Below are 18,720 nucleotides of genomic sequence, written 5' to 3'. Positions count from 1 at the left end.
CAGTACTTGCAAGGTGAGGATTCAGATATTGAGGAATTTCATTGCACTGGGCCCTGAATGTGAGAGGTTATATCTAGTATATCATAATGTTCTCATATTTAATTGGAAATTTGTTATTATCCAGTTTGCATTTTGATATTTGACCTGAAATATAATGGCTACTGATAGAAGTGTTTGCTTTTCAGTATGCATACTATAGAATGACCAATTGAATTAAGAGCAGTGTGCCATGATTTACTTCTGGAAAATATTTTTTAATCGTACATAACATACTTGCTTCCTGTTATACACCATCTACCTCACATATAAAAACTTTTCATGTTAGCTTTAGAATAAGTGTTTGGCCCATGAAGTAAAGCTTTTAGAAGCAAACTCTTAAAATCGATGGGTTCCTATAAGATATAGCTTTGCAGAAATGTGATATTATGTAACAGATGGGAGTTTAATGAAGTAGAGCACAGTTAGTAACAGGTTCATTGTTTCATATGCTCTGGATCACTAAATTGGCAGGTAGAGATGAAAGGTGCATTAAAATGGACATCCCCAAAATTATAGAATTCCCTCAAAGGAATACAGTCTTTAATTTTGAATTATGTGGTGGACTTTAATGAATTGGAAGTCATAATGCATAACCTTTCCTTGATACAGGAAAGAACTGTGAGCTGTGCAAGGATTACTTTTTTCGGCATGTTGGTGCAGATCCTTCGGCCACTGATGTTTGCAGACCCTGTGACTGTGATAAAGCTGGCACCAGAAACAGTAGTCTTCTTTGTGATCCGGTGAGTTCTTGTCGGTCCTGTGGGTGAAGACACAATCTCCCTTCGAGAAACTGATTTGGAGATAATGGTACCAGTAGAATTGAGGACTCCGGTTTCAGGAAGTCTTCTGTGTGTGATTGTATTTCAAATAAATATTACTTCAGGGGTGTGCCTATGCACCTGTTAGTATGAACATGAAAGTTTATGGTTACTTAGGTGGTCCTTTCCACATAGCAGTACTTAATTTCCTTCAACTTTACAAATGTCAGGGAAAAAACTTTGAGGGCGGGGGTTCCAAGTAAGCTGACATGTAAACTGAGTATAGTAAATTGAGTATAGCCTGGTAATTATTGGTGAGTTGATGTTAATAAATAAATAATAGCAGTTGTAAAAATTTCTACTGAACATAGTACAGCCAAATTTACTTTACATGTAGATTCAGTGGAAAACATGATAACCTGTTTCCAGCAAAAAATGGATACATAGGACTTCATTAAAATTAAAAACATTTTGTTTTAAAGTGATACCAGCATTAAACTGAAAAAAAGACAATACAAAGAGTGAAAGAAAATATGTATAGATTATACATCTAATGAAGAAATTCTCCTCTAGTAAGGAGAACACTAAAGATTCAATAATAAAATGGGAAGAGCCAATAATTGGTCAAGAATCAGTATGGATGTTCTCTAAGGAAGACACAGGAATAGTTGCTAGGTACCTGAAAAGAGACACAGTTTTACCACCCGTCACCAGAGAGGTGCAAGCCAACACCACAAAGGGCCATCACTTCACTCCTCAGCCATTCTCAGTGCTGAAAAATAGATAACAGCCAAAGAATCGGTGAGGCAGCAGAAAATGAGAACTCCCGAAGACCGTTGATGTGAGTGTGAAATATGCATTCACTTTGGAGAACCCTCTGGTCTTCCTCAAAATGTTTAGCTTCAGTTAAAACATGACCAAGAATTTTAACTCTTGGTTGTGTAACCTAATGAAGTACAAACATATTCTCAGAAAATCGTATACATATATCTGTCTTAGCCCCGTTATCCATAGTAGTCAAAATGTAGACATAGTCAAAATATCTATCAGGTGATGACTGGGTAAATCAGATCTGTAGCCACAAGCTTGACTATTATTCAGTAGAGAAAGGTGAAGTGACAGAGAGGAAAGGAAGCGTTTCTTTTTAAAATACGCTACTACAAGTTGACATTCTCTGTGTAGTTCAGAATACACAAAGAAAAGACATATTTTAAACTGTTAACACGTTTCTTTGTTTGAAATTTTTGTCTTCATTTTATTCTGGCTGCAAGGATATTGGCAGATAACTTCCACCTTCTGTGTCAGCCCCCAAGTATTTGCTTCCGTCAGAGCTGGCCTAGGCAAAGGCAGGAGATGAGTGTCCTCTGTGTCTCTCCCATCTGTGGCAGGTGCACAGGTACTGGTCATCCCTTGCTGCCTCCTGAATGTGCAGGAGCCAGGGCTCAGAACTGTGCACTGAAGTGTGGGATGCAGGCATTCGAAGGGGAAGCTTAACTGCTAGGCTAAGTATTGGCCTTTTTGTTCTCACTTTAAAAATATTTTTCTTTTTGTGTTTTAAATCACTCATTTACACATTCCAAATTTACCTTCTTAATCATATTATTTGCACTGGACAAAATAGCATTTTCATTAAATCTGAATGGTATCCAGAGAGATTTATGTATCAGACTATGAATGTAAATGAAAATGATAGGAATTTGACAAATCTAAAAACTTTACATTGTCTTTCTCTAACTCACATTTATATACTGAGCATTTTCTCATGTTCCAGTTACAGAGTCAAGGCATATGTTGTTCCATGTGAAAATACTGTGTCCAGTGTACCTTCACAATAACACGATAGAAGATTCTGAAATGTGTTTGTTGTTATTTTCAGAGGGCTAACAGAATCCACACTAAGAAAGTTGTCAATGGTGTCAGAATTATAAAGTGTAAAATTGAATTCAAGGACATTTTTTGAAAAATTCATGTGATTGCGATCCTTAATAATATTAGGGAGCATGCAAGAAAATTAGGCACTAGTTCAAGTCTCATTTTGTTATAATAACCTAGGAATCAAGCCAGCCCCGAATGGCCTGAGTGACTGTGCTCTGTGCTCCGTGTTCTGGAAAGGAACTTTCCCTTTGGCACTTGTCATTTGAAACTCAATCTAATCTCATAAGATATGGCATGTTTGCCTTCATCTTCCATGAGAAATAGTATAATTCTTCCTCATGTGAATGCCAAAATCTTGAGAATGGCATGAAGTCATGCTCTGAGTCACTGACTCATAAAAATATGAATGCAAATGTAGGATACACAATCCATCTGAAATGAGATAATACTATTAATAAAAGGGGAAAATGAAGAGTAATCATTTTGATTAAGGAGTTCTTAAAGTCCTTGTAGTCCTCAGAGCCACATCTAAGTTTTAGGGCACCTTTAAATTGTATTTGGGGTTTATCTGTGTGTTTTTAATGCCTTCCTCTGTACCCTTTCTATCTCTTCCTTTTTTTTTTTTCTTAACTCTCACTTTTGAGCTCTCTCTTCTCCCTCTCTTTGTGTTATATATACATACATATACATATATACTTTATTTGAAAGATTTTACAGAGCAAAACAGTAAAAATCTCCCATCTTCTCCCTTCTTCTCCTTGCCTGGCTGCAATGGCCAGACCAGAACTGAGCTGAGCTGATCTCAAGTCAGAATCAAGGAGCTTTTTCTGGGTCTGCTATGTTGGTGCATGGTCACAAAGACTTGGGCTGTCCTCTTTGCTTTCCTAGACCATAAGCAGAGAGAATTGGATCAGAAGTGGAGCAGTTGGGACACAAACTGGGGCCCATATGAGATGCAAAAGACACAGGGTAGAGGATTAGCTTGCTATGACACTGTCTGCCCCCCTGTATTTTTCAAACACATGATTTATTTCAAAAGTAGAAAGAGAGAGAGACTGGTGCAGGGGCTGATGGTGGTGGGGATCTTCCATCCACTGCTTCAGTTCCCAAATGTCTGCAATAGCCAGGTCTGGGTTAGGCCAAAGCCAGGAATCAAGAACTCCCTCCTATACTCAGCCATATTCTACTGCTTTCCTAGGCATGTTAGCAAGGAGTAGCCTCTAGAATGCAAGAGCTGCAGAGACGGCACTCTCATAAGGGGATGCTAGTATCAGAAGTGGCAACTTCACCTATTGCACCACAATGCTATCCACTTATCTCTGCATTTTTGAGTGGAGAATTTCCAGTAGTTTTGTCAGACCCAAAAGGGATGTGTGAGCCAAACAAGGCAAAAATCTATTGAACTCTAGAAAGATACACATATCCTATGGATGGATATTAGAATATTTATATATAATGGTGCTTCAAAAAGTGTGGGAAAATGAAATTCAAAAATATCTGGATGCAAAGTTTCTTTTTAAAAATCTGTGTATATTTTTATGAGATTTGTTTTAAAAATCTCTATGAGATAACATGAGACTGCGTATTGTGCATGTTCTCTCTCCAAAGGCCCACAACAGGTGGATTTGGGTCAGGTCAGATCAGGTCAGATCCAGGAGATGGGAATTCAGTCCTGAGCTCCCATTTGGATTCAAGGACTCCCAGTGCTTACATAACCAGGGAGCTGGCGTTGGGAGAGAATTCAGGAATCAAATCCAGGCACAGGTATGTGTCTGACCCAAGCATTTTGGACAAATGTCCACATAACATCATACCATGTACATATAGTATGAAGATTTTGAAGCTCTTTCATGTGCAAGAATTTTGAAATGATTTTTTTACCCCAAAGTTATCTTTCAAATCCATTTTTCCGTTAACTTTTTGTGGTGCCCTCATGTAATGTGAATGCCTTAGAATGTCCTTGTGTCTCCCTCTTGTTTCTTGAACTCACTTTCTGTTCCTTGGCATGTGTTATGAATTGGAAGTTGATGGCCTTTGACTTTCCCTTGTCTACCATGACTTAAGTGCAGAAGCAGCTAGTGCCCCAGGCCTGGCAGAGACTTTCTAAGAACCTCAATGTATCTGGAGAAGAATCTGTAAATATACACACCTTAGGTGCACCTACTTGGAGGTAACGATCTGTTCCTGACCCGAGACAGGAGTTAGGGACCCCATTCAATTCCTCCCCATCTTTACTATGGACCAATTTCATATAACCATGGAGCTAGGATACTGTCTATTGAAGCTATGTTGATACAGGAAGGTGGACCTGGATGTATCTGTGCAGGAGTGAGAGGTCTGTGTGTGTGTGTAATACCATCTTCTTGGTCATGTATGGGCTTACTCTGCTCCATCCCCTGAACCCCATCTTAAAGGGTATAGGTTTTCGGTTTTTCACACCATTGAACCTCAGTTAAAAGATAATCAAATTGTGTCCCAAGCATGATCTTCATAATTAGATGTTCTGACACAGCAGTAAGAGTAACTAAATGCTGGCTAGGAACTAAAATTATAGTCATAATTGTATAAAAAGAAGAATCATTGATTATAATGCTTGATAAGGCTTCAGTAGGCTGCTGCACTAATGCCAGAACATAGACGAATAATTAAGACACATTAAATAAATCAATTAATGAGGAAGGAGCCTGGGATTGAAGTAGATGTGATGAAATGAAAAGGCATCAGTGAAGCAGATTTTACTCATGAGTGTTGCTGGTTCTTCCAGAATGACGTTCTTAAGGAAATAAATACATTAATGTCTGGAACAGAAAATACTTTGCATAATCCAATGTTTTCCACAAATACACCACTTTCTTCTCCTCTTCTCGAGATAAGATTTTTACTATTACAAAAGCCATCATGAATTTTCCAGAAACCTATTTCCTTTATATTTTGTATGTCTCAAATATCAAAACATACAAATAGATATGTTAGGGTATATCTTTCCTTGGTTTATAGGAGCTTCATCATGTCTAGCATGAAATATGGATCGTAGCAACAGACATTTGTATGAAGGATATAACGTGAGGTTTATTCAGAGCTCAAATAGAGTTAGAGACTTCTGGGCCCACACCATGGAGTTCATCATTCAGAGAGGTGGCTGCTAAATGAGTGATTATCTGGAGATTGTATATGACCAGATTCACAAAGATAGGAACAGTTTTCCTGAAACATAAATGGGGAAAGAAGAGAAAAATGAATCTGACTTGATAGAAGAGATAGTATGGAGGGAGACATTGAGAATCAAGCATGCAATGAATTGTTTGAGATTAAAATGGGGGAGCTGTGAGTGAAATCCCCAGCTTTGGCTTAGGTTGTATTCCCCATGTTTGGGCATATCTGGAATCTGAGATCATTCTCATCCTAAGGGCTAGAGAATACAAACTTAGTCAAATAATAGTTTCTTGGGTGTTTCAGACTGTATTCAGTAGGGAGAATAGGATTGGCAGAGGCATCAGTTAGTGACTGTGCATCAGGAGAATTTTATGACTATGCAAGATAATTTGATAGAAGGTCCATTGTCTTTTATCAATAGCAGAAAGGATACGCTAAACAGATGTAACAAATGATTGCAAATGTCTAATGAAACAAACAATATAGAAGCTTCGGACCTAACCACCAAGACAGTTGTTGTTTGCTGCTTGGCAGCTCCCTTCCTCTTGGCAATTCAGGGATATGAGTGTTTTCATCAGCTGACTTTGCCTTGCAGGAAAGGAAAAGACAATGCAAGGAAACAACTGTCATTTTTCAAATGTCTTGTCCCAGAAGGAGTAGGTTTCTTGTGTGTTGTCTTTCTGTTAGTTACAGACCATCCAAGGCTAGAAGATTTTTCTCCTTGTTCAGGTAGACACATCTCATCTGCATCTGTGTGCATAGTAAGGTGAAACCGATCTTGGACAGCCTGCCATCTTTTCTCAGTGCCAATGGAGCAGGACATTCCCATCACTTACATCCATAGAACAGAGTAGTATCTATATTATGAGGATTGTGTGAACAGAGGACCTTATCAGCATCACGATGTTGAGACCATTAGCAGCAGCACCTGCTGGATATTATCTTCTAGAATAGTAGCAGGAATCTTAGTGAGAGCATACATCACAGGACACACAGTATAGACGGAGAAACAGCTTGTACATATAGTAAAAAGCCTTGCTAATTAGCAAAAGTGAGAGACATGAAACAAAGACATGAGAACAAAGTCACAGCTTCTTCACAGATGATCCCAGAGAAGGATCTGAGAAAAAAAATGCATAGAGGAGACTCAATGATCAGAATATGAAGGAAATTTCATAAGATGAATATTTAAAGACATTTAACAAGGGCAACTGTCATTAGCTGTATATGTAACTCTTGAAGTAAGAATTAAAAGATGAAAACTGTCTTATTTATGTAGGTAGGGAAGTAGAAACATGTAGATGGATAAATATGTTTTAAAATACTTCTGCTTTATCCCAATGACCCTTTGTATTTTTTATGATAATGACTTGTTTAGAAACAAAGTAGTCAACCTCCCTCCTCCTTGGGCTACCAAATCAATGTTTGACAATTACCAGAGGCATGTATACTTTCAGAATACAGTGGGAACTTGTGATGAGGATATTGGGGTGCAAGAAGGGGGTTGCAGTATTCCCCAGCATTGAGGAATGTCTCAACTTCCACTGGAACAAAGAACTTGAGCTATATTTTAATTTACCTAAATATGTTGGTGCCATGTATGGGGTGATGCATTTTGAAATGTGTACAAGAGACTGACTGGTAAAACGTCAGGAGGGCAGAAAGTAGTCCATAGACTCAGATGTGGTTCAGTAGTGTTCTACTTACCATGTGCAAAAAAGTATGGCAGCCGTTTTAGCAAATGAATTCAATCTTTTACACAGTTGATATAGGAACTATTAATTTAGCCACTGTACAATAATAAACACCAAATCTCAAGAAAAGTATGAAATGCCTCCAAAATACCTTCAGAAGTAATAGTGAAACAGGATAGACATTTAAAACTTGTCGTGTTTCAAAACTCAAGCCCAGACTGAAGTCAAATATACTTTCAAAAATATGTATTTATTTTCATTGGGAAGGCAGATTTACGGAGACAAACAAAAACAGAAAGCTCTCCCATCTGCTGGTTCACTCTCGAAATGACTGCAATGGCCAGAGCTGAGCTGAGCTGAAACTAGGCCCCAGAGCTTTATTCTGGCATCTCACTCGGGGGCAGAGTCCAAAGACTCGGACTTTCACTTCTTTCCTGAACCATAAGCAGGGAGCTAGATGGGAAATGGAGCAGCTGGGACATGAACAGGTACCCATATAGGATGCTGGTGCATGGAGTTGGAGGATCAGCCAGTTAATCCATTGCATCAGCTCCAATGGATTAACTGAATTCTCAATGTGATTTGCTATTACTGTTTGCAAAGCCTTACACACATGTAAACACCTATAGTATCTGGTGGCCATGGATATTACTTACACTATCAAGGCTAGATAGCAAACAGAGCCATTTGTGGGTGGCACACTACACCAAATCCTCTTAAATTAATCATTAATATTTTTAAAAGCTAAATTTTAAAAGCTAATGACGTACACATACTAGATTGGTTAATAAATTAATTCCTTAAGCCAATACAAGCTCAAATTGAGATTTTTTTATACAAAGTTATTATTTCCTCTAATTTTCAATGTGTAACAAAATTTGTGTTATCATATATAAATATTATGCTGTAAAGATATAAGAATCTATTCTAATGTTTTATCTATTAACTCAGATAACTTCTTCCCATATTTATGTTTTCTCTGATTTAATTAGCTAATGTAATAAGCATTCTTCTGTATTGATTTATTGCACTCTATAGATTTCACTAACATAAAGCAAAATAGGTTGTGAAACCAGCAAAGTTAACTTTCCTAAGAGTATATTTTATACAACACTCGATATAGATGTGGAAATACATTTATTCATGTTGGAAGTAAATGTTACCGTAGGATCTTTCATTTTAATAAAGTCAAAACACCATCTTGTTAATAACTGCTATATTAATTCTACAGCAAATTACAATTAAGACCACACTCTATAGTTGTGCCATTCAGATGGCATTTATGAAGTGCTCTAATTGAACACAGTGACATATATTACATGCATCTTTTACACGTTACAGCTTAGAATCTTTTTGTGAAATAGACCTAAACCAGCAAAGGAAAAAAAAAAAAAGGATGATGCAATGTGAAATGATACCCCTTTTGAGAACTAGAAGGACTATAATTACATTGCTTCCTCTTAAAACCATTCAAGTATGTAAGCATTGCTGGGAACAGCAGTATGTGGGGAACCTCTTTATACTCCTTCCGTCTTCAACACTCAAAAGATTGAGAAAAAATGTTTCCTATTCTTGCTCTATTTGAGTCTGCTTCAGAATTTTACCTTTTTTGCACACTCCTTGGAGATTATGGGGAGGAAATTTGGAAAGCGCTTTCTGGGAAATGCTTTCCAAAGGAGGAAGGGGGTATAAAAATATACCAGCCTGACAAATGACGGGCATTGTAGAATGCAAAAGAAAAGACACCTTGGTTTACACCAGTGTAGAAGCTTTTCTTTTCAAATGAATATTTTCGACAGCTGAGCAAGATGATAAACAGTAGTATCACAAAACATTTAAATGAAAACAAGTATGATGATGTACGTAATTCACCTGTCATTATTCAATTCGTGACATTTATATGTGGCAGAATCTATTGGAGATTCATTAAAGATTTTTTTTTAAAAAGTGGAGTGAGTACATTTCAAAGGTAGCCTATTACATTAGTGCGGACCTTTCTTCTCCACAGAGACAGAAACTGAAGGAAGGCATTGTGTCTACACAAGATAATTCTCAAGATCCTCACCTAGTGCAGAATAATCTCATAGCAGGTAGAGTATGCATTGCAGACAGACTAATATATTGGGTCCTGAAAGAGTGTGTAGGCAAGTGAATGAATAGACAAGATTATGTTGATACAAACCCGTGTGTGTGAGATCTGGCATTGGGAGAAATTCTGATGGAGCAGATTGGGGGACTCCTCTCTCAAAACACAGTCCATGCAGGTGAGTATAAGAACCAAGATAGGATGTATCTTGGAACAGGCCAGGAAATGGTATCCACCAGCATACAGTTGGCTCAAGTCAGGAGCAAGCCGGGCTGGACCAGTTCATATCACCCACTGGAAAATCCAAGAACCAGAATGTTGTGTGGGTCATGCAGGGTTGGGCTGGCCCCAATATCAGCAGGTCACATTAGGGCTGGGTCAGGGGGCTGGCTTGCCTGGGCTAGGTTGTAGCCACCACCAGTGTGACCTGGAATTGGAGGTGCTCTGGACTGGGCCAGGCTACAGCATCCACTGGCAAATGCCAAGGTGAAGCAGGTCATGTCAGATTAGGCCACAGCCCCCAACCAGCACAGGTGAAACTCAGGAGGTGAACCCAGTAGTGGGGCTACAGACGGCTCCGCTGCAGGGCCACCTCTCCAAATGTTGAGCTTGAGAGCTGGGATTGGATGCAGACTAGACCAGCAGGGCTACAACACAAGTTGGCCTCCATGTGAGTTGAATTGAGGGGCAAGCCAGGCTGGGTTGACTGTTTCTACTGGTACATGCATAAACCATAGTGAATGTGGGTTGGTTCAGCTTTGCTGTAACATCAGCTAACAGATGCTGGCGCTGGGGGCACAATATGTCAAGCTAAACTGCAGAACCTCTGGAGAGCACAAGATCTGGGTGTGGGCCCATTAGGGAAACAGTGGGCACCTCTCTCTTGGGTTGCCACTCCCCACTGGTTATCATAAGAACCAGGACTAGATGCAGGCATGACTAGAGAAAAAGTGATGCCCCCTGGCACCAATGTGGACTGGATAGTGGAGCTGGTTGGGTTGAACTGGGCTTCAATGCCATTGACACATACTAGAGCAGAATTGGATGCTGACAGACTAGACCAGTCTGCTGTACATACCAGCAAGCATGTGAACCAGGACAGGGAGGTTATTACTGGTCACTCTGACTAGGCTGCAACTCCCATTGGTTTCCATAAAGATCGAGTGTTTGATTGGCAGGATTGGGCTGCGCTGCAACAACCATTGGTTTGTGTAAAAGACAGGTTGGAGCCAGAACTTGCCCAACAATTGCAGCCACCAGCATGTGTCGGCTGATTTGGGTGACAGACTGTGCTGAACCCTGTATTGGCAAGCACACAAAAGAATCAGATCTGGGATCACCTCAGATGATGTTTCTTTGGGGATCCACCCAACTGAACTGCTGAACTCAGAACTCCAGCTATGGAGAGAATTGCAGGTTCCATGGTCTGATTGTAGGCTGCATGTGTCAGAATTGGACTTCCTCAGTGGCTTAGATGGAGCAGTGGACAGCACATCAGTTGCACGTGGAGGATATGACAGTACATTGGAGCCTGTAGAGGATACTTGGTATCATAACAGAGGATGGAGGACAGAACAAATTGACAACTACCGTAGCCAAGTGTTGGCAATGAATATCTGGGCAAATGGAGATTCTAAGGTGGACTATGTCAGCCAGTCGATTGTGGAGAAATTTCATTGTGGTTGAAGTGGCAGGATTGGCCAGTAATTCAGAGCTGTTGAGCTATCAAAATCTCTTGAGCACAACCTCGGAGCGTGCCCCACATCAAGGAAGCTGGAATGGCATCGGTGGCTGTCCCCCATCCCGGGATATGGAGGCAGTTGAGAGGCTGGTTGTAGCTACTCCCCTATCTTCCCCCTACCTCCAGATATAGGAAGGTAGAAAAAGAGAATAGAAATAATGGTCTCAGCCAACTTCCTCTAGCCCTTGACCCCTTGAACCCTGGTCATCTAGGCAAAAAATCATCAAAAATAAAATTAAAAAGGCTTAAAATCCAAACATAGATTTTTTTCATCCTATGCATTTTCTGTGAACTTTTTGAAAAATTTTTGCATGCAGCTTTTCTTATAAGCACCAACAGTGATACAAATAATTAAATGTTTTTAAAGAGTTAACTATCTGAAGGGTAAATTTAGACACAGAGAAAGATTGCATTCATTGGTTCACTCCCAAAATAGTCACAATAGAAGAGCTGGGCAAGTCCAGAGCCAGAAGTTTCCTGTGAGTCCCCACATTGTGGTAGGGGTCAAAGATTTTGGTCATCTTTCTCTATTTCTCTTAAGTCATTAGCAGAGTGCCTGATCATAAATACAACATCCATATGGAATGCAGGCGTCACAGGTGGTGGCCTTGCTTGGTATGCCACAATGCTGATGCCAATAGTTACATATTTTGCAAGCGATTTTTAAAAAGTCTGCTTCTATGATTCATATTAAGATAAATAGTGGCATAAATTCCTTACTAATCATTTAGAATGTTTCTTTGATACTTGATGATGACTTGAAACAAAAAGGAGATAGGTCCTAGGAATTGATTGACTTGGGACATGGGTGAGGAGGTACAAGTACTTAAAGCAATGCCAGTATCACCAAAGATGGAGTTGCCTGGACTCGACCTTTTGGGAATATAATGTTTTGGGAGGTTTAATATGGCCTGGGAAAACAGTGGAAGATGGCTAATAGCCTTGGGACCCTGCAAACACATGGAAGACCTGGAGGAAATTCCTGGCTCCTAGCTTCAGAATGGCTCAGCTCTGGCAGCTGTGGCCATTTGGGGAGTAAACCAGTAGATGGAATAGCTTTCTGTCTCCCCTTCTCTCTGTTAATCTGCCTTTAAATCTTTTTTAAAAAGTTAAATATGGGTCAAGGAAGCCATATACCTACAAAATGTGTAATAGAAAATGATAAAAATAAAAAAGCAGACAAGCTGTTTAATAGTGTAAAAAATGATCAAAAAAGAAAATAAGTCTTTGCAATTACAAATAAGGGTGTATTATTTAATATTTATATATAGTCTAAGTTGGAAAAGACAGATTTACAGAGACAAGGAGAGACCAAGAGAAAAATCTCTGTCCACTGGATCACTCCTCCAGCGGCTACTACAGCCAGAATTGAGCTGAACTGAAGCCAGGAGCCAGGAGCTTCTTTTGGGTCTTTCACGTGGGTGCAGGTTTCCAAGCTTTGGGTCATCCTCTTCTGCTTTCCCAGACCAAAAGCAGAGAGCTGGATGGGAAGTGGAGCAGCCAGGACACTCTGGCTTCTGATCTTCCTCCCTGCTGATGGCCTGGGAAAGCAATGGAGGATTTCCCAAATCCTAGGGACCTTGAACCTTTAAAAATGAGTTTATTGATGAAATATTTCTTTTTTGGAAGTTTTAAATATTTGTTTGAAAGCCTTCATACACTTATTTTTAAAGTTTTTTTAAAAAAATTTTTATTGGAAAGGCAGATTTACAGAGAAAAAGAGAGAGAAAAAAGATCTTCCATCCACTGGTTCACTCCCCAGATGGCAATAATGGCTAGAGCTGAGCCTTTTTGAGGCCAGGAGCCTCGAGACCCTCTGCTCTCTCTTCTGGGTCTCACATGTGGGTGCAGGGTCCCAAGGGTTTAGGCTACCCTCCATTGCTTTCTCAGGCCATAAGCAGAGAACTGATTTGGAAGTAGAACAGAATGGATGTAAACCAACACCCACATGGTTTGCCTGCACCACATGGTGGAGGATTAGTTTGCTTCACCACAGCATTGGCCCCTGAATTTTTTTTTGTCCCCACTTCATATGTCTTTTGTTCAGACCAAACCCTCCATATTCTGAAATAAGCCTCATTTTCTTAAATTTGAATTCCAGCTTTGTTTGGCAACATTAAGATTACCTCATTGGCTTTTAGTGAGTTCTATAAGAATATCTAATCTATGGAACATTAGGTTTTTCTTTACTATCAGCCGAAAGAGTGCTTAAGAAGACATGTATTTTTGCTGTTTTAAGTATTGCTTCAAATTACTGAAAATAAAGCAACCACTAGAGAACCACTGATAGATATTGATGATACCCCCCTTATTTATTAATGTTGAAATCATGCTTCATATTTTTAGAATGTAGCATTGCTACTTATACACACCGAAGCACACAAACCATGAATGGCTTTTTTGATGTCTTGAATTCATCCTGCTGGAATTCCAACTCCTAGTGCCCAAACCAGAAAAAGCAAAAAGCAGAGAAGGGTACTTACAAGGTTTTATTCTTTCCTGTTGACACTAACAGCATCATTAAGTTTATTGTGACAATTGTTAACCCAATTGAATGTACTATCCATCATTGTTTCATGTCCTAGGGCAGCTGACTTTTCCTTTTCATGCAAAGTGGAACGTTCCCATTGAATTCTGTAATCAAAGGCAGTACAAATGTAGCAGCCACCAGCCAACATTAGTGAGGTTCAGAGAAATTCAGAAAATAATTGCTAGCTTGCTTGGCTGATTTTTCTGCCATGCTTTCAGCCTGCAGATGTGGACCATTGTCAGAACTTACCTCAGAACGGGTAATCTTCCTATTGCTCTTAGTAAATCTTCAGTTTATCATAAGCATAGTCAATTTAGCATAGCAGTTATGAACATGGAGTTGGTTGTTGGGTCACTTAATGTGGTTTTCAATACAATCTTTAAAAGACTTAGTCTCTTCTGTAAATAGATACCGCCCCTACTGCTACAGAACTTACACTTTAATGTGTTTGGGGTAGCACGAGAGGCAGTAATAGTAAATGCAAATTTATTAAGTGTCATGAAAGAAATCAGACAACGTAAACATTCTTGGGGAGTCTCTTTAGGCAGGGAACTCCAATTTTTGGAATGTAAGTGCAGATTTTTTTTAAAGTTAGAAAAATACATATTTATATATGGTAAGCAAATTTCATGTATTTCAAAATACAAATCAAGACGCATAGTGTCACTTCCTACTCTTTTTTCCCTCCTGCCTGTATCTTCTATTTACAGTCTTTCTTTTTTTATTTCTTCAATTTTTTTTCTTACCATGGCATCCCTGTTAACATATATTGTCTTCTGATTTCTGCATGATAGCCATTGTAACTGGAGTGATATGAAACCTCATTTGGAATTTATTTGCATTTCCTGATGGCTAGTAATCCTGAGCAATTTTTCTCAAATGTCTGTTGGCATTTCACACTTTGAAAGATGCATATTCGTGCCCTTTGCCCATGTCTTAACTGCATTATTTGGCTTGTTGGTGTAGAGTTTCTTGAGTTCTGTAGAGATTCTGGATATTAGTCCTTTAATAGTTGCATAGTTTGCCAGTGTTTTCTCCCTTTCTGTCAATTGTCTCTTCGCTTTATTGAGAGATTCCTTGCTATGCAGAAACTCATTCGCTTGTTGTGGTCCCATTTGCCAGTTTTTTTCTGTAGTTGCCTGTGCTTCTGGAATCCTTGTCTTTTCTATGCCAATATCTTTTCTGGTCGTGTCTAGTAGGAGTTCTATGTCCTTTATAGACTGTATATCCATTTTACTGTTCAAATTAGGAAATTTTTCAGTGATAATTCTACCAAAAAAGCCTTCTAATCCAGTCTTTCCACACCTTCAGGAACTCTGAAATCACATATATTAAGTAATATATTAGGGTCCTGTCCCATAAATTATGAACACTCATTTTTTTCTTCTTTTTAAAATTATGTTTTGTCTTTTTGCTTCAAGATTTTCTTCTGCCCCACAAAGTCTATTGTTAAAACATTTTATTGTATTTTTAATATTCTTTTTTATTAGTAGTATTTTTAAATTTTATAGTATAATTCCATAGGGTCTGTGATTTCCCTATCCCCTCCCCAAATTCCCACCCCCTCGATTGATTTTCCCCATATTATTGCAATAGTATAGTCCTTCATAAGCAGTTGTAAGTCCATCAGTCTGTTATTTAAGTGTTTCCTGACATTGCTAGTAAACACAATGTCAGACAGTCCAACATCCCATCCTAGATATATCCAACAGCTTCACTGGGAGTCCATCTTTGATCTGGAAGTAGAGATACATACTGCATTGTATCTTCATTCTGGGTATGATAGTCTCTAATATGCCATCACTATACATTCCCTTAAATTAGAAGCCATGAAGCAAAGTAAACAACAGGAATGAAGTTAAAACAAAAAATTTACAATACCCTGGAGTTGAAAATATGTGCCACTAAATAACCAACACATGGATGAAGAAATGAAAAACACACACACAAACAAACAAACAAAACCAAAAAAGCCCCAAAGCCTCTTGGTTAAAGTGATGCCACTGTGTGATCTATGAGCCAGTGATGAATTTGACAAGAGAAAAGAAACCATTGGGAAGAAATGAAAATATAAACAAAAACATCAAAACACATGGGTTGCAGCAAAAACAGTATGGGAAGTGTTATTGATCTTATAATTTGCAAGATTGCTTTTTTATATTAGAGAGAACATATGGTATTTGTCCTTTTGGAATTGACTTATTTCACTGAGCAAAATGGTCTCTAGCTAGGACTATCTAGTTGCAAATGGTGGAATTTCATTCTTTTTAATGGCTGAGTAGTATTCCATAGAGTAGATGTACCATGATTTCTTTAACTACTTCTCTTTGGACGGGTATCTGGGTTCTTTCCCTGTTTGCTATTATACATTGTGCTGCTGCAAATGTAAGATTATGTATCCCCTTCTCATATGCAGTTTTCATTTCCCTTGGATATATTCCTATATTTTTAATTGGGCATATTGGATTCTTCATCTGTAATATTTCAGTTTGATTTCCCTTCAATATCTCTACCTCATGGGTTCTACTCACCCACGTTTTATATAGTTTTCTAAATTTGTTCATTTGCTTATTTTTTAGTAGTCTTATGCTTTTAAATTTTATTTTTAGGCATTTCATCAATCTATTTTTGCATTCTGATATTGAAATGTTGATTTGCTTTGGGGAATTATATTGTCTTCCTTGTTCATGTTTCTTGTGTTTCCATGTTTATTTTTAAATATTTATAGAACCATGTGGTAGTTCTGATTGTTTTTAACTTTGAGATATGCCTCTATGGCTCAGTGGAGTATTTGTCTTTCAGTGAAGATACAGACAAATGTGCCAGTTTGGGCCAGGCAGCTTTGTTCAGTGTCTGTGTGTGGTGCAGGAGCCTAGGGTCACAGACACTTTGAACGTGGTGGTTCTTCTCTTTTGTCAGCTAGTAGGAGGGTTTCATCTCATCTACTGGTGTGAAAACTGCCTCACCCCCTCTCTGTTAAGAAGATCAGTGCTCAGGGAGAGCCCACGGTGGGAATACATGCTACCCAGACATTCATGACAACCGCACAAAGGGTCTCTTTGATTTCTCTGTGTGAACAAAGAATGAGCCATCCATCCCACAGGGAGCTCTTAGCTTCTATAGCTAGAGGCAGTTACACTGAGTTCCCAGAGACCCAGCTACACTCCGTGCCTTGTCCATTAGTCACAGAATCCCCACTTTTATACAGCACAGGGCTCCCATAGTCAGAGGGATCAGGAGATTCCTTCTTTGCTGAGAGAGGCTACTCCATTCACAACAAGCACCAGAGCATTCCCAGCGCCAGCTCTCTGTTGGTGTTCCACCTTAACATAGGGCTTTCTCTTTGTTCTTCACCTAAGGATATATTGGAGGGGGGCTGGAGGGGGTTATGGGAAATCAACAATTCATCATGGGTTTATGTTGGCACAATCTCCCTGTTATCGTCCCATGTGGAACTCAAAGTCAGTATGAACTACAAGGTCCTCACTTAGTATGGGCATGTCTCCTTCAGATTTCATTCTGATAGTGTCGAGTAGATAAAATAGAGCACTGCCCTACTTCTTGTTGCCCAGTATGGCACTCTGCAGGAATGTGAGATCGGAAGGAGTGAAGGCAGCTTTTCTGTTTCAAGCCTGGCAGTTGTTCTGACCCCAGTTAGCGCCCAGGCTCAGTTGACAGTGGTTGGCTGTGGGATCCTTTCTCAGCTAGAACTGTGAGTGGTGGTGTGTGGAGCAACTGCTACCTTGAATGGCATGATGTCATCCCACGGGTAGCTGGTTGCACCACATGACTGACTGCACCAGAGTCTGTCTCCACATTGGCTCCGTGGGATTTTCTTTCCTTTTTTTTTCTCATTTCTTGAGGAAATCACTTTTGGAATTGTGACTCTTCCTTTGTTTTTTCCCTATCCTAGGGCAGCTGAGGGTAACATGGCAACACACTATTTGTCCACCTTGGATCTAATTCAAAAGTTTGTGATGTTGTTGTCATAAGTGTAAGATCTCTAAAATAAAGATTCATTTGATAAACTGCCTATTGTTGGGCATATCCTATAGTAAATAGCCTGATGGATCCATGGGTGACATAAAGTTGCAAAATGCTATGACACTTGGGCACACTAGAGATCTATTTTCTAGCAGTTATTTAGTAGCTTTAGCACACATTAGATATTGAGGAATTACATACCAGAGGAAGCAACAAACTGTGGTTTTAGGGGCCAGAAGTGATTCAGTTGTTTGGGCCATTGCCTGAAACTCCAGAATCATTTAATGGCCCTGATTCAAGTCCTGGCTGCTACATTTCTGATTGGGTTTCTTGCTGGTGCACCTGGGAACAAAGAAGACAATAGTTTAGGATCCCTGTATTTATGCAGGAGACCCAGATAAATTTCAAGGCTTGTATCATCAGCTTGGCCCATCCCTGGCTGTTCTGGGCATTTGAGGGATAACATGAGGTTCTTGATTGGTGCATTCCTTTTTCTTAGTGTAATGTACGAAGGTATCATTATTCATCTTCTTTAAAGTGCTATGTTATTTCATTTCAGAGCTTGAAGTTTATGTTAAGATGGCAAATAAATGTTTAGAATGTCACTCCATCTTTGATAGCACTAATAAAAATTCTCTGGATTTTATCACTGCATTTTCTCTGAAATCTGCTTTGTAGTTTCATCAAGTCAAAAAATGATTTTGAGGTCTCTGCTCCCAAATAAACAAAGTAAAGCAATTAGATTTAGATTTCCACCTGAAATGATCAAAATGGCTTTAACATTTAGCAAATGATTGCTGACCGGACTTGGGAAGGCTTCCCTTTGAGACAGGAAATAAATTATGCAAGTCTTAAAATTT

At 39.1% G+C, this 18,720-nt stretch overlaps 1 protein-coding gene across 1 annotated transcript in view; it reads left to right on the top strand.

Annotated features, from left to right (window-relative positions):
- Nucleotides 1-18,720, top strand: part of USH2A (usherin) — a 617,249-nt gene that overhangs the window by 90,041 nt on the left and 508,488 nt on the right. The window contains exon 10 of the mRNA XM_040985311.1: nt 649-779. Within this exon, the coding sequence (XP_040841245.1) occupies nt 649-779 (131 nt within the window). The remainder of the gene's footprint in view (nt 1-648; nt 780-18,720) is intronic.

The sequence above is a fragment of the Ochotona curzoniae genome, unplaced genomic scaffold, assembly GCF_017591425.1.
Source record: "Ochotona curzoniae isolate NIBS_2020 unplaced genomic scaffold, NIBS_Ocur_1.0 contig_430, whole genome shotgun sequence".
NCBI classification, from domain to species: Eukaryota; Metazoa; Chordata; class Mammalia; order Lagomorpha; family Ochotonidae; genus Ochotona; species Ochotona curzoniae.
This window is presented reverse-complemented; position numbering and strand designations above follow the sequence as displayed.